Source organism: Salvelinus sp. IW2-2015, linkage group LG35 (assembly GCF_002910315.2).
Source record: "Salvelinus sp. IW2-2015 linkage group LG35, ASM291031v2, whole genome shotgun sequence".
In the NCBI taxonomy this organism is placed as follows: domain Eukaryota; kingdom Metazoa; phylum Chordata; class Actinopteri; order Salmoniformes; family Salmonidae; genus Salvelinus; species Salvelinus sp. IW2-2015.
Genome location: NC_036874.1, coordinates 3,685,204 through 3,702,193, shown reverse-complemented (window position 1 = coordinate 3,702,193; position 16,990 = coordinate 3,685,204). Strand labels below are relative to the sequence as shown.

Sequence of the window (16,990 nt, the reverse complement as noted above, 5' to 3'; positions counted from 1 at the left end):
TCGATTTCCGCGCTTATAAACCCAGGGTCGTTACAATATATATATTGATTGCAATTGTTCCCGAATGAGTGAGCGTTCATGTGCAAAGGATTAGCATTTCAATTGTTATAATTATCACTCTGTCTAATAAGCCGCCATGCCGGTTTAGCCCACTAGGGCACATTCTCCTATCATTTCCTTGTAAACATATCTACTGTTTGTTATGCATTTCTGTGAGTACTTAGTTAGTAAATAAATGATTTTAAGACAATTATGGATGACTCATAGGAAGACTGTGTTCGTGCAGATAACCAACAATTTACGACGTTTGGAATGAGACTAACGTGAGGTAAATAATAATTCATTAATTCGAAGACTATTTGATCAGATATTAAAATATCTGAAAGTTATATTAGGAAAATTATAACTTTGTAATCTGAATATTTTCCTTGGTGCCCCGACTTCCTAGTTAATTACAGTTACATGATTAATCGCGTAATAATAATTACAGAGAGTTATTTGATAAATAAGTATTCAGTTTTAATGATGCCAAAGACACGACACTGCTTAAGCCAGCCACATCAATGTGTCGGAGGAAGCCGACCGTGTCAGCGCTCGGCCCGCCACAGGAGTTGCTACAGCGCGATGGAAGATCCTTGCCGGCCAAACCGTCCAGGGCGACACTGGGCCAATTGTGCGCTGCCCCATGGGTCTCCCGGTCGCGGCCGGCTGCGACAGAGCCTGGACTCGAACCAGGATCTCTAGTGACACAGCTAGCACTGCGATGCAGTGCCTTAGACCACTGCGCCACTTGGGAGGCTAGCAGACATGTTTTACCAACCAAACAAACAATTCATAAAACGCAGTCAGACTAATGTATTTCCTTTCTGTCCTCTCCGGTCGTGGTCAGAACTCTCCCCAGTTCAAGCCCCACCATGCTGAGCTGGTCCTGGCTAACCCCAGCCCTGTCCTCATCTACCAGATCTCCTCCTCAGACACCAGGGTGCTGGTGGACATCAGGGGAGAGATGCCCAGGAACCTCACTGAGTACATGGCTGAGAAAATACACCCACAACTACCAGGTATGGAATTTAGGGTATACAGTATAGAGATTTAAACAGTATAGCTTTCCCATGTTTTCAACATCCTTTACATTGTATGGAGGGATGGAAGGATGACCTCAGTCCTCGTGAGACTTAAGGGCAAACTAACCATATCCACCACCAATGTAAAGCACCCACATGAATATGTACTTGAGAGCTTCAACACACGAAGAGTAAAATACGGCATTATAGGTTGACATTCACTCTGTGTTGATTTAAATTCTTTATCCACCCATCTTTGTGGTGATGAATGTGTGACCTCTGACCTGACTCTGTCTCTTCTCTAGAACACCTAAAGGAGCCGTTCATGGTGGCTCTGCAGAATGACCGGCTGAGGTCTATGCCAGCAAGCTTCCTGCCTCCATCCCCAGTCAACAAGCCAGGTAGGACACTAGTACTGACCACAGTGTTGGGCTGTGTCCCAAAGGGCAAATGGAATAGGGTCCCATTTGGAACGCATACTTGGAGAGTTTAATGTTGGCTGTGGGGAGTCTATCACACCATTATAGCATGGTAGATCAATGTTTTATTTTAAACCAGCAATAAACCTAGACCAACTGCATTGCTCCATTTGTTATGATCATTAACAGTATATTATTTTATCTTTAGGTAAGTAGATTGAAAGCCTGACCAGATAAGATGTTTTGCTGAAAAAGATGGTCCCTCTAGCAGTGTAAATGTGTAATGTTAGTGAGGTGTGGACTGAGGCTAACATGGGCCATTGTCCTGTTCCAGGTGTGCTCCTGCTGGGTGACGCCTACAACATGAGACACCCTCTGACCGGAGGAGGGATGAGTGTGGCCCTCAACGACGTCCTGATCTGGAGGAGCCTGATGAAGAACATCCCTGACCTGTACGACAACACAGCCATGCTCCAGGTAAACTCACATCCCTAATCTCATCCCCCTTTCTTKTGATTATTACATTTCCATTACATTTTGGTCATCTTATCCAGAGTGACTTACAGTCAGTATTATGTTAATGATTGGATAGTGGGTATTACAGAGAAGGAATAGACAGTAGAGGGGTTCAGACAGAATAGCCGACCAGGGGGATATGTGGTCCGGAGTCAGCTTCCACCAGACCAGACTCCGCCACACACATTATCACTGTCTGAATGGCCTTGGTTGGAATGTGTATTGTTGTTTTGTGGAATGTGGGTCCATATTACATTGCAATCACAGAACGTTAGGGAGCACAGGGCATATTGTTTCTGTAATCCACAGTGTTGTAGTAGTCAAAGGAATAGTTACAGAGCAATATTAGGATATATTGTATAAGGCTGAAATTGAAAACATGTTATTTTTGATTTTTTTCATAATAGGCAAAGAAAAAATTCCACTGGGAACGCAAGTCATCACATTCCTTTGTGGTGAATGTGTTGGCTCAAGCCCTGTACGAGTTGTTTGCTGCAACAGACAGTGAGTCTCCTTCTCTGTCCTTTTTACTATCCCCTGCCAACACATGATGGATAGAATAAGGTCATATGTGGTTATGCCAAGTCTTTTGGTGCATTATAACATTATAATGCACTATACCTGTAGGCTTTAATTACATTGTTACCAATGTCTCTACTTCAATCATTTGTTTTCTAACGGTCCAGTACTTCTTCTCAGTACATGTCCGTATACCGCAAATTACTGACACTAAACACTTAGCTAGGGCGATTATAGCAAACAGAGAGGGACATTTAGGAGATATTCAGCATAAATAATTTCTGCTGAAATAAATTTTAGTGTTAAGCTGTGTATTTTACCAGCAGGGTACTACACTGAGATATACTGTACCATTTAGCATAATCTCCTTCATGGCTGACATGCATATTCATATGAGCTGTTTGGTGTTTGTGTCTTTCAGATTCTCTCCACCAGCTGAGAAAGGCATGCTTCCTTTACTTCAAGCTGGGTGGGGAGTGCGTCAACGGTCCCATTGGTCTCCTCTCAGTGTGAGTCTCACTAATGTGTTCGACACACTTCAAAACTCTTACAGTTGATCCTTGACTGTGTATGTCAATGCAATATTCCCCATTCAAAAAATATGTATGTTAAATATTCACAGAGTGTACAAAACATTAGGAACACATTCCTATTATTGAGTTGCACCCCCTTTTGCTCTCAGAACAGCCTCAATTCATCGGGGCATGGACTCTACAATGTGTCGAATGCATTCCACAGGGATGCTGGCCCATGTTGACTCCAATGCTTCCCACGGTCGTGCGAAGTTGGCTGGATGTCCTTTGGGTGGTGGACCTTTCTTGATAAACACGGGAAACTGTTGAGCGTGAAAAACCCAGCAGCGTTGCAATACACACTCAAACCGGTGCGCCTGGAACCTACTACCATACCCGTTCAAAGGCACTTAAATATTTTTGTTTTGCCCATTCACCCTCTGAATGGCACACATACACAATCCATGTCTCAGTTGTCTCAAGGCTTTAACATCATTCTTTAACCTGTCTCATCCCCTTCATCTACACTGATTGAAGTGGATTTAATAAGTGACATCAATAAGGGATCATAGTTTTTACCTGGATTCACCTGGTCAGTTTATGTCATGGAAAGAGCAGGTGTTTCTAATGTTTTGTACACTCAGTGTATATAAATGTATACTGTATATGCACCTGTATTGTATACTGTATATGCACCTGTATTGACATTAGAGGATCGCAATGGAAATAATGTCTCCGAATTGGGCAGCCTACTATTATTAATTATCAAATTCAATCAATCAATCAATCAATCAATTGTCTATGGTTTTAATTGGCTCTCAATCCATTCTATTCCCAGGTTGACGCCCCGTCCGATGACTCTGATTGGACACTTCTTTGCCGTGGCCTTGTACGCCATCTACTACAGCTTCAAGTCTGAGTCGTGGTTCACCAAACCCCGAGCCTTATTCACGAGTGGAGCTATCCTGTACCGCGCCTGTACCGTCATGTTTCCCCTCATCTACTCTGAGTTCAAGTACCTGGTGTACTGAGAAGTGCTCTAATCTGAGCCCTAACCCAGTGGAACGCACACCAGCCTTAGACAACAGGGTCGTATTCATTAGTGCACAAACATAGCAAAACATTTTGCAATGGAATACGAAGAAGTTCAGGTTGTCTCCTACTCTGTTTCTGCCTGTTTTCTTCCATTTAGTTTCTAGTGAATACGTTTACTGAGCAGTGCCATCACTGACCCCTGGTGGAGAACACACACACCACCAGCCTTAATGGTGACATGACATACAAACAGTATAGTGACCTAAAGATACACTCTGAAAGTGTAGTTAACTGTCAAGTCATTTTGGCTGTATGTATGATTTATATGAAACCACTTAGTTTTAGGCCAACAATTTATGCTTTTACTCGTTGAGTGTGGGGAGGCATGCCACTTTCTGTCCAATGATGTAATTTCTGGACATTGTTTCTATCCATTTAGGCTAGGGATCCCTTTTGTCTCAAGCGCACCCCTAGAGGCAAAAGATCTGTATAGCCTCTTTAATATTATACCATCCTATAATCACTATCAACAGGGATGCCGTACAGGTCTCTAATGTGACCATTATTCAGTGCTGAAGCCTTTGACCTTGATCATATGTCTTTATCGCTGCCTAAAGGTCTGCTCAATGATAGGACGTCTTCTGAGGACGAGGTCTAAATTGACGGTGACAATTATTTAGTAATGCCTTGTATATTCAGAATTTACATCACAACCATGCATTTACATAGTGTAACAGACAATGCGTAATAAGAGGTTTGCGTTAGCAACTCTTAATTGCAAATTTGACCAAATAACCAGCAGGACTGACTACAGGTGTCTGTCTAACCACTTTGCTGCTAATTGAACATGAGGACAAAACATGTCCGTCCTGCTTGTAAACTACTGTGGTTGTCTTCTATTTCTCTTCATGCCAATGACTTCTTTCAACCCGAAGCACTTACACAGTTGGTTCCCCCACACGAAGCGGAGTGTGAATGACGGCTCAAAAAACACAGTTGGCTGTTTGTCTACCCTTATTCCAAACGGTGTCCTTATTTTGTTCTGAAAAAGTATGTTCCTTGTACATTTACAATCAAATTATGTATTAAACTGTTTGATTGGTTCAAGTCAGATCGCCTGTCCTTAACTTTTGCCAAGTWATAGATTTCCTGCCTTTAAAAAAGGGTTTTTACACATTGTGACAAGGGATTTCCCCCCACATCTCTGGTACTTGTTTAAAAAGTAATTCTTCAGCTGTGAACACCTGCTGGAATAAAAGCGTGACTTAATGCCTGTCTGAGGATTGCAGTGTCTAGAAACCAAGTGACACACACATTCACCCTCCTGTGTGCCTGGAGGAAGAGGGGAGGGTTGCAACAAACAAATAGCACAATGAGATAGTTGAATGTAGCTCAGCCACAAAACAAATCTCTTACCGATGGTCCACTGCCCCATCCATCTCTTCAGCATTTAGGGAGGAATTCATGACAGAATTTCCCACTGTGTGTGTGAGAATATTTACTTGTAATTGTATTTTGTTTAATAAATGAGCAATTATGCAGTTAAATTTCTTCCTTTGGAAACTGATGTTTTATCTTTACAATCGACCCACTTTTTTTATTCAATAAAACTAGAATAATGTTACTCAGGTGATGACCAATAGTCCTGAAATGCACTAATACATATGTCCACTAGGTGGCACTCAATACACAATCAAAAAGTTAGCGCAAATGCTGGAAGGGGGATTTGAAAGCAATACAAACATGTCCCAGGTTACAACAATTTTATTGTTATTTATACATCAATAATACATTGTATTCCTGTAAAATAATTAGGACTTATCCATGTTATTCTTTGTGACTCCATAGATACTGGTGTGGAAGACCAGAAAGGGGAAGGAAAGCTGCTGTGAAGTTTAAATGTACATATTTTCTCTTAGTTCACAGTCTTAACAGTCAGTCTACCAACTAATGAAGACTCACCACTCAACAGAACTTGTGATGAAAGTTAAATTCTTCTTCGACATTCAGCCTCCTCACTCCCGGACAACACTCCCCTTTAGTTACACATAGCATTAGTTTAGCTTTACCCTTAATATTATAGCAGCAAGCTTTCTACTAACAGTTAACATGTTTATGATTCTAAACAAAAAGTACTGTACAGCTACTGCTACTAGAAGTCTAAGAACCTGGTTTATAACGCTTTTAGACCGGATTCAAGTGCTAGAAGCAACCCACCAATCATATATGTATTTCTATATAGGAACAAATCCACTATTTTAACATGAATTTACAGGGTAATATACATATTTGTAACAGCTGAAATATCAGCACAAAAAGATCACTGTCACACAACTGCAACATATAATTAATTAATTATATATATATATATATATATATATAATGAATATATATATATAAATAATATACAATTGTCATATGCATGTAAAACAGTTAACCACGTCTCAGGCTTTTCAAATTATACCCAGAAAAGCAATTGTGGATCAAGACAWGAAAGCTTTARAAGTCCTCTCTGATAAAGAGCCACGGACAGGCGAGGAAAAGCGCCAACCTGGATTATTTGAGGTCACATGACAGTAATTTGCATATTCCACAAATCTATTGCAACACATTACTGTCTACGAACAGTACACACGACTCCTGAGGGGCGCCGGTGGTAGCTGAACTCACACGTAGTACACCCACTGAACAGAACATTATTAGTACAACGATGGGTAATATTCTGATTCTAGCTATGTGCTGTGATGGTGTTTGCTATGATGGTGAACAATAGGACTACAATACACAACACTCTATACGTAGTTCTTGCCTCAGAAGTAAACCAAAGATGTAAATACTTTCCTACCCTCATAATAGTGTCCTCATCATCCTGCTGAGAGTCTTCCTTCAGTTTTTGAACACCAACCAGAACTATGTTAGGTTCAACAGTCTCCTCTGAGAACAAAGGAATGCATGTTGTTTATTTTATTACTGGATCTCTCCACTAAAGGCCTGGAACACCACATATAGTAACATCCTACTGACTGACTTCAACCAAGTTCTGAGGGGCGGGGTTCCATGAGTGTCTCAAAATTCAGATAATCTGGACTACGGCAGTTTCTCTCTCGCTCTCTCAATCAATCACAAACCTGAGCCGACATCATCTCCTGCTGAGGCCAGAGAYAGCAATCTGATTGCTCCTCCTTGGTTCTGCAACAAGGCGTCCCTACGGTCTCTAACAAACCCACACATCCCCTGATGCCTCACAGTATAGTACAGCACAGGACAGTACACCTCCTCAAAGACGCTGCACACAGCTGTAACAAGATACACACAAGGTCATTCACAAAGAAAAGCTCTGTTATAACTGCAGTAGTAACGTATGAACGCACAACACGCATCCTTTAGCTGGCTCCGTCCTGGGAGCRCCAGACAGTGGGTTGGAGCAGGGTGGTGATGTGCAGTTAGGTTTGAGACAACATTGCCATTGTAGGGATGTTTAGTCCTTCTCTTTTTCCCGTGGTGGGTTTTGTTATTCAAAAGCCCAGATCTCAATGTCCTGTATATAGAAATCCTCTTTCTTGGAGAGCATGGGGTTGCCAAAGGTTTTACAGGAGTGACTCCTGCCGTGGTACAGGTCTCCATCCAACCACAGGCCAAACTCACCACTGAAACACATCAAGACAAACACATCACAGCATCTTCAGAGACTCAATCCAGACAGCAAGAACATCACATGCATGCTGTGAGTCTGTTCTGACATTCTAGCGTTGGTCTGATAAATTTAAGATTATGGGCGCCATTTTACTCTTCTGAACACACCTAGCAGTGACTGTGCAATGTAGACTAACCATAACATCTTAACTGACAACCCAGTTTCAAAGTTTAATGCTAAATAAAAAAATTACATAAAAAAAGAAAAAAGAATAGCAGGTACGTACCTTCCACCACCAAAAGCTAAGGAGTCCATATCTCCTTTCATGAAGAACATGTTGTCACCTGTCCATTTGTACACCTGTCAACATAGAACAGAGCACGTCACCATCTGTGTAAATATATCATTACAAACCCTCATGCCATCTTACATAAGCTCCTCATTGTCAAGAGAATATGAGGCATACTAATAACAATATGATGCCTCGTTAATTGAATAAGGAAAACAACTGATTAGTACTCCTCTCAGGAAAATGCTTATCGATGTGCATGTTAATTGCTAAGACCAGAGCAGGGTTGGATGAGTTTACAACGGACGTTAGGAGGAGTAAAAGTGACTGGCCCACACTGGCCAGTTCAGAATAAGGGTCACCAATCAGAGAGGTCAGAGGTCAGCCTACCTCAAACTCTGGACAGAAGGTGAAGAGGAAGGTCTCTCCCGTGCCGTAGAATCCCTCGCTGATTTTGAAGGGTTCGGACGCCAACGCACCAAACACCTGCAGCAACACAACCAACCAGAACACACCAGGTCAGGAAACAGACAGTATGGGACCATGGTATCTATTACAGCTCAAAGGCTCAATCCTAACTTCAGATGAGCGTGCTTGTCTCACACTTTCACATAAACTATGCATTGATGTTAATGGAAGACTTTCACACACATTTGAGTTACGTGCACAGATCTGYARTCAGGCCTAATAGAGAAGTGTTGCRGTCCCACTCACCCCACCATCACTGTCCCTGATGACCAACAGCACGGGGGTGTCCTGCCCCTGCATGGCCCGGTAAAGGCTCTTGATGCTCATGCCATGCTTGGTGGTGCCATAGGCCAAGGTCCAGGGGTACCCAATGGTACGGGGAGGGAGGTTCTTCGCCAGCTGGAGAAAAGAGACAGACGCCGGGGGATAAACATAAATGAGAGAGAAACAACCAGCTGTGAAAAGGCCACAGACATCAATGGTCCATTACAGCTGCAGTGACCTTTTCACACAGCTGGTTGTTAGAGAGTAACTGAGCTCCACACACCCAGAACACAACAGTCTCAGGAGAACAGGCTTTAAGTGTCGACCACAGAGAGACCTACGATAAGAGCGCAGCAGGCTAGTCACACACATTCCTAAGGCTCCTTCCTTCGTTGCATGTCCTAACAAGAATCCATTTTCCCCAACAGCTATAGGCCTACATGAAAATATGCCTTTTTCCTGAAGACTAACCCCACCTCACCCATGTTAAAACCCTAACAAACCTTATCTGAAAACCCCAACCATCCCAGTATTGTAATTCAGAGAATATCTGATTCAGTTACTACACCATCAGCCTTGTAATGATGAGGCTCAAGACCCTGCTGTCACAAAACAGATAGCTCCTCAGGGAGGGCCAGCACTGCTCTGGCTGAAGGCCTTGCTTTAGGAAGTAGCCCATTGACAATCAATGGGCATGGATCAAGCCATTGTGCCAGTCAGCAGTGTGAGTATTACCTTCTCTATCTGCTGTGCCTCCAGCAGCTCGCTAGGTTCACTGAGGTTGGGTCTGAAGGTCTCAGGCTCCAGCTCTTCTTGATAGAGGTGGCATGCTTAGAGTTCACCTCCTCCTTGGTGGTGATCTGAAAACACACAGACAGACACGCTCAGGAGGGGGGGGGGGGCTTAACTAGTAAGGTAATGGGGTGTTATCACTTTAATATGTCCCAAATGGCATCCTATCCCCTATATAGTGCACTAGTTGGCCCTGGTGAAAGTGGTGCCCTTTTAGTGAATAGGGTGCCATTTGGGACACAGACTGGGATGAACACTGTGCTAGATGTTTTCTATAAGCTAATAAACCAATACCACGTAATTTACTAGGAGTGGGGGTGTGTCATATGATTTCTAAGCAGGTGGTTTTAAAGATATGAATAAAGTCTCATATCAGCAGAGGCAGGATTATTTACAGGCTAATATGAGCCCCAGGAAACACAAATAATACAAGATAGGCCTACTTAATATAACAAATTAAGTCAGCTGTGAAAATCATCAATTTGGGAGCAATGGGTTTAGGGAGAACATAGACCAGACTCCTTTATGTCAGTAACACATAGTACAGGTAAGGAGCCAGCCTTGACTTATGAGATCCTTAATGGCGCATAAAAACATGTAGGCTTCTCCAGAATTGTAATAACACTTGGAAATGTGCATTATATCCATATACAGAGGGCAAATCAGGAGGCTAAATTGTATAACGTCCGAGTCTGGATATTTCTATAGTTAGCACAATAGGAATGTTGGCTGCAGAAAATGCAAAACACAGTAAATAATGAGTGGTCCAGAAGGCCTATTTGTGATTGAGCTGGACACACGGTGTTGGACTGTTTGTGTTCCGGGGGGGGGTTGTTTATCTGTCTCCATAACAGGCCTGATTGTAAAGAGCCTAGCCACTGGTGGCCTGACCGGGATCACGTTACAGTCCTGTTGAATTACCTGCATTGTCCTCCGCAAACAATCCTGCACCCACTTAATGGATTGAATCGAATCCCACCCACCCACCATCCCTGTCTACCTCTCTCCCTTCCCCTCTCCTCTCCCTCCAATAGAAAGCAGAGGCGGATGGGGAAGCAGCAGTTCCCCACTACCCAGTTGTGGATGGATGAACACAGTTTGTGAGGAGTCACTCAGAAGTGGAGGAACACAAATTCTACATTTGATTGACAGAGTCGAGAAACCTCAGGAAAATCCCCCTCCCTCAACAGAGATGYGCTACAACATATTGTATTATGATTCACATTCTTTGTCTCTATGACAGTCTTGGGACTAGGCTATCTAATTAGCTATGGCTAATAATAAACAGGAATGAGGCGTTCTTGAAACTAACCACCGCAGTGGTCAGTGAGGAGCTGTGAGAAGTGGATGCAGGGCATTATGGGAACTTCATGAAGGCATAAATTACCCTCCTCCCTTTCTCTACCAGGTATTAGTTGCACACAACTTTTCAAATTATTCTCATAGGGATTCTTTGGACAGTTGCTACACGAGGCTGCAGCATCATAGTGCCGGCCCATCCCAGGGCCCTGGTCAAGGTCAGCCCAGGTAAGCCCAGGTCAAGGTTAGCCCAGGTAGGCCCAGGTCAGCCCAGCTAGGACAACTGGGTGAGAGGCAAGAGGTCAGAAACACACTGAGGAGCTAAGAGCCTGGCAGGGGCTAATCTAAAAATGGCACCTTATTCCCTACATAATAGTGGCCAAACGTAGTGCACTACATAAGGAATAGGGTACCATTTGGGACGTAATCTAGAAAAAGTGAATGGAGAGCTGGAGCTTTGCTGAGTGGGGCACCTGAAGCCGCTTGCAGAGAGATTTCAGATCTTCACTGTTTAGCGCATCGATCCGGCGGTGGTACTCAGTCAGTGACACTACCTGGGGGGCGGAGACAGGAASAGGAAGTGTAACTCAGCTGCTGGCGATGGAGGAAAAAGGYTGAGCACAGRAGAGGGAGGYGAGASAGTACATTTGAYGMMGYYYYYKCRMYKKWRKKRMMMRWWWWTTTWTWCATCTACRYGTATGTGATATTCAGGTCTCCATTAAATAGGCTTGGRTTAAAGTCTAATATTTGAACAAGAMGTGGTTGATATGWACCAATAGAATAGTGTTTTGCATGGTTGTGTAATCTAAATCAACACCACTAGTGGATGTTAGGACCAGCCAGAGGGACGAGAGGCAGACAAGCCATTCTGACACAGGCAGAACAAAAACGACTTGAACCAGAGAAGCCACACAAGGACATTCTTCTGATAATCTTAATCAATTGAGAGGATCCGTTGGACTGTATGTGATACGACACCAGTGCACCATCAAGCACTTGCCAGCCTGTTAGTGTACAGACATGTTGAATCTGTTGAACAATACTGTGCAAGTCAAATTGAATCACCCATTTGGTATAGCAGGACAAGAGCACAGAGGAACTCCCAAGAATTCTGATGTAACGATTTAATTAGCCACGTCCAGAAAGCATATCAAAACACAGCCTGTCAGTATGTGTATTAACCCATGGAAAACAAGTCCCAGACAGCCTTGCTTGACCTGCTGAGCAGAGATGATTTACTGAGGATAAACACACACCAATAAGGGAGTAGTAGAACTACTTATTGATGGGGGGGTCAATACAGTTACATATCACAATATTATTTTGGGCAATATTATATTGATACTTTGACTCCAAGTATTGGGGGGCGGGTCTAAGTAGCTTTAGCTAGCGCTAGTTGGCTGTACCTGCGCCAAAACTCCAATATTTTTCATCCTATAGCATGTTCAGCACCTTCTTTTTAAATAGTGAGCCAACATGTTTTCAGCACTTGCATTTACATGACTGATCAAAACTAATTTTCTAATGCTCTCGCCTCTCTGCAGCTGACATAGTGAGCAATAAGCAGAATTGTGAGAATCGCAATACATATCTTATCGGCACCTAATGGTGATAATATCGTATCGTGAGGTCCCGGGCAATTCCCAGCGCTAGTGCTGCTTTTCATCATCATTTACATTTACATTTAAGTCATTTAGCAGACGCTCTTATCCAGAGCGACTTACAAATTAATCATCATTAATAATCATGCGCTGAAGCAAACATCTCTGCCAGACAGAGTTCATGGAAGCTAGCACACACGGGAATCCCCCTTCAAAATAGCCTATCAGCAGTTCTGGCTGAGMCTAACAAWAGCTACAAGTTCTWCCTCCACAATAACATCTTAAAGCCKGACTTCTACTTCAGAAGGTAGCTAAGCCCCTTGAGGCCCGGCTCTTCAAGGGGATGTGACCATGAATCAGCACAAAGTGCGATCATGGGGTCATATGAAATAGCATAACAAACCCATTCAAGGGGTGCACAACTCCAGATACAGTAGGCCTACTTAATAGGTTTCTATGGACACGAGCAGTGTTGTGGGTGGGTGGCCCTCAGGGACTGGAGCAGTGTACACCTGCAAATGAAGCCTATCCATAAATACGTTATGATACTGCATGTCAAAAACTAGAACAATTATGAAATTGTCTGAATCTACTATAGAATTAGGCTATACATGAATTGCTGCCATTAACTAGTTAAAAGTTAGTTGAGTCAAGTTGGATTGGGCAAACTTGGGTCAAGCGGAAATAAGTTACCTTGAAACACCTCTTTAGTCACCTTAATCATTGTGTAAATAACGTTCTCAAACAAGCTGCCACAACACAGTTCTAAATAAAGCAAAGAAAAGGGTAAACTACAGTCTTCATTAAATATTTATTTGGAGCCTAACTTTAGCTGACACTAAAGTGCAGTCTATTGAGAAAAGCCAAGTCAGGCCAGTTTGCTGCAGTCTCCATCTTCTGTGTTCAGGAGGATGGTCTCAGGCTGGCCAACGACCATTGCCTGGTGCCAGTCTGTTTGTGCTTGACAATGAGAAATGGAGTTTGCAAGAGCACAAAGATCTGAGACCAGGCTACAATATTCAAGCTATTCTCTGCTCCCCTTCCTCCCAAATAACAACTTACATGAAGGTCATTCTTTCCAACACACGACATTGCATCAGCCCATCCAACTAACGTTATAGATATAATATCTCACCATTACAGAGAAGCCGATTACTGTCAATGCAATGGAAATTGTAGAACTGTAAGCTATACACAGTGTATTGACACAATGTCGTAAGTTAGCTACGACGTTATTAGTTACTAACGTTATATACAATGTAGCACGATGTTCACAAACTGTTCTGTTCACAGAAAAAAACGCAACCTCAAAACTTTCCAAAACGAGAACCAAAGAAAAGGAGTGATACAAAGCGACAACATCAAGTGCTGTCTTTTTAGACTCATCAGATATGTCAGTGGCTATTTTGATTTCAGTCAGTCACTGGGCAAGCCGCTTGCATTTTGCTAGCAAGCTAGCCATCCAGRAATGTAGCTAGCAGGCTAACAACAACAAAACACGCGTAGCTAAAACACGGACTGTTATAGATACATACATAAGTGTACTTAGGGGTCAGCGGCGTTTCTTCCTTCACCCTTCTAGAGAACATTTCTTTCTTTCGGGGTGAGGTTGAGCTCGACAGTCACATTCCAGATTCTTTAAGTATTTCCAATCTCCACAAGTCGATGTTGAACCTGACACCGGACGGGCGGGGAATCTACTAGCTAACTAAAATAGAAACATTTTAGAAGGGTCTTCCATGTTTGTTTGACACCCGCAAGAGCCAGTGGCAATGCAGGACAGGAGCAAAGCCAGCTCCTTATTTGCTCAAAGGCAGAGGGCACTTCCTATTTGCATACTTCACTAGAGCAATTTAAAGATACAATACCAGTACATTTTTTTAAATGTTTCATGAGGTACTGTAGGGAGGGAGATCAAATGCACTTCTCGTGTAACATCACTGTAACAATAAAAAGCTTGGTGCATCACCTTTGAGTAGTTTGGGCACACATCAAACGTTAATCAATGAAGTGGCTTGAATTGTCATACTTGCCATATTGCATGACATACAATACACATACAGCACAGTAGACCTAATGATCAATGACCAATAAAGTATAATAAAAGGCTAACAGCATTATAGTTATTACAGACAAATAATCTAAGTGTTGTTTAAAATCCATGTTTACCTTAAAGGGTCAACGTAAAAGAGAGGCAACTATTTACTTATTCAAATCACTGGATCATGTAGCCTCTTCAGGACCAGGCCCAAACAAATCAGCCCACTTTGTTTCCTACATCATTCATTTACATTAAAATTTAAATCCCAGCTACAGCTTGCGTATCAATTTCTGTATGCAATGAATGTATCCTCTCACCATTATACCTCAAGCAAGTGCAGCCAGCCGGCCTATTGGACAGACTTTGAGCAGCCATGTCCACACACTGGACTTTTCCCCATTCCTCTACATTCACACCAGAATAATGCATTAACAGTCCTTAATTTCTTCTTTCAAAATCTTGCTTCTTAAATCCTAAAACCCTACTTCCACATTTGAGGGGAAATGAAAACCCCATAAAGCCACTATTAAGGATAGGGCAGAGAATGAGCAAACTGAACACAACTATGTATATTACGGTCACAAGAATGCCCAAGAATGCCCACACATGTTTTAAAGAATTCACTATGTGCCTTCCCGGCATTGAACCAACCAGCTTTTCACAACGGGAACCATTCCATCCATCTGTCTACAACTGCGGAACACCACAGTCAGTCAGGTCATCCAGCACAACTATAGTTTGAGATATCCGACGACAACAGAGATATTAATGCATGCCATATACACTGCATTAATAACGTGGACAACTGACTTGGAACAAAATGATTTCACAATCATGCAAAACATTGTGGTTGTTGTAATCTGAGTGAAAATTGCGCATTTCCGACCAAAGGAAATAMTATTCACACAAATTACACAATYAAKATAACTATAACACATCAAGCAAACACTTGGAKAGATTGATCAAAACAATGTAATCATKAATGACAGTGTAATCATTTGAACACACAAATAACATTAAGGAGCATAGATAATGATGACGGCAGAATAACAATGCAAATACATTCCATTTAACACTACACACAGTCATATCACCACAAAATAAATCACTTGACTGACTGAAAGCATATAACAAATAGGACATATATGGACTACAACARAGGCTGGATGAGAAGGTAAATATACAGAGTGTACCAAACATTAGGAATACCTGGTCTTTCCATGACCTATACTGACCAGGTGAATCCAGGTGAAAGATATGATCCCTTATTGATGTCACTTCAATCAGWGTAGATGAAGGGGAGGAGACAGGTTAAAGAAGGACTTTTAAGCCTTGAGACAATTGAGACATGGATTGTGTATGTGTGCCATTCAGAGGGTGAATGGGAAAGACAAAAGATTTAAACGCCTTTGAATAGGGTATGGTAGTAGGTGTCAGGCGCACCGGTTCGAGTGTGTCAAGAACTGCAACGCTGCTGGGTTTTTCACACTCAACAGTTTCCCGTGTGTATCAAGAATTGTCCACCACCCAAAGGACATCCAACCAACATGACACAACTGTGGGAAGCATTGGAGTCCACATGGGCCAGCATCCCTGTGCAATGCTTTAAACACCTTGTAAAGTCATTACCCCCAACAAATTGTAGCTGTTCTGAGGGCAAAAGAGGTTGCAACTCAATATTAGGAAGGAGTTCCTAATGTTTTGTACACTCATTGTATTGTAACTACTACACATACTACACGTACAGCAACATCCAGCCATGTAAGAAACAACACAGAGTGCAGAATGTAGTGTGGAACACCTCAGTTCTCTAGTCCTTACCTCCCACTCTTTGTTGTTGATATCCGTGAGGGGTTCGTCTTCTCTTGTCTCGAACCCCGAAGGCTTCTTGACCACCATGAACCCTGGCTCGTGGCCGATGCCCTTCACCCCCTCCCCATACATGTCTGGGGTCCACTGGATGAAGAACACATACAGGTGCTCGGACCTGGGGAGGGGAGAGAGGTAGAAACACAGACAGTCAGACTGTCACGCCCTGATCTGTTTCACCAGTCTTTGTGATTGTCTCCACCCTCCTCGAGGTGTCGCCCATCTTCCCCATTATCCCCTGTGTATTTATACCTGTGTTCTGTGTTTGTCTGTTGCCAGTTCGTTTTGTTCCTCAAACCTACCAGCGTTTTCTCCTTGCTCCTGTCTTGTCTATATTCTTGTTCTCTAGTTTTCCCGGTTTTGTCCTTCTGCTTGCCCTGACCCTGAGCCTGCCTGCTGTCCTGTACCTTTGCCCTCTACTCTGGATTACCAACCTCTGCCTGCCCTGACCTTGAGCCTGCCTGCCGTCCTGTACCTTTGCCCCACTACTCTGGATTACCGACCTCTGCCTGACCTGAGCCTGCCTGCCGTCCTGTACATTTGCCTTCCCGTGTTCGAATTAATAAACTTTTGTTCCTTTGACACTGTCTGCACATGGGTCTTACCTTCAAACGTGATAGTACGAACTGGCCATGACTGACCTAGCAGACTCGGACCAGCCACACAAA

The 16,990-nt window shown here is 42.9% G+C and overlaps 2 protein-coding genes across 2 annotated transcripts in view; one reads left to right on the top strand and one right to left on the bottom strand.

Annotated features, from left to right (window-relative positions):
* Positions 1-5,172, top strand: part of sqlea (squalene epoxidase a) — an 11,863-nt gene extending 6,691 nt beyond the window's left edge. The window contains 6 exon segments of the mRNA XM_070437506.1: positions 890-1,061; positions 1,370-1,465; positions 1,818-1,960; positions 2,407-2,503; positions 2,940-3,027; positions 3,869-5,172. Coding sequence (XP_070293607.1) covers positions 890-1,061; positions 1,370-1,465; positions 1,818-1,960; positions 2,407-2,503; positions 2,940-3,027; positions 3,869-4,061 — 789 coding nt within the window. The 3' untranslated portion in view covers positions 4,062-5,172.
* Positions 5,173-5,811: 639 nt separating this feature from the next.
* The window catches only part of LOC111958772 (oxidation resistance protein 1-like), a 181,774-nt gene continuing 170,595 nt past the window's right edge, over positions 5,812-16,990 (bottom strand). The window contains 8 exon segments of the mRNA XM_023980037.3: positions 5,812-7,712; positions 7,986-8,059; positions 8,379-8,474; positions 8,703-8,855; positions 9,456-9,532; positions 9,535-9,580; positions 11,285-11,365; positions 16,275-16,440. Coding sequence (XP_023835805.3) covers positions 7,577-7,712; positions 7,986-8,059; positions 8,379-8,474; positions 8,703-8,855; positions 9,456-9,532; positions 9,535-9,580; positions 11,285-11,365; positions 16,275-16,440 — 829 coding nt within the window. The 3' untranslated portion in view covers positions 5,812-7,576.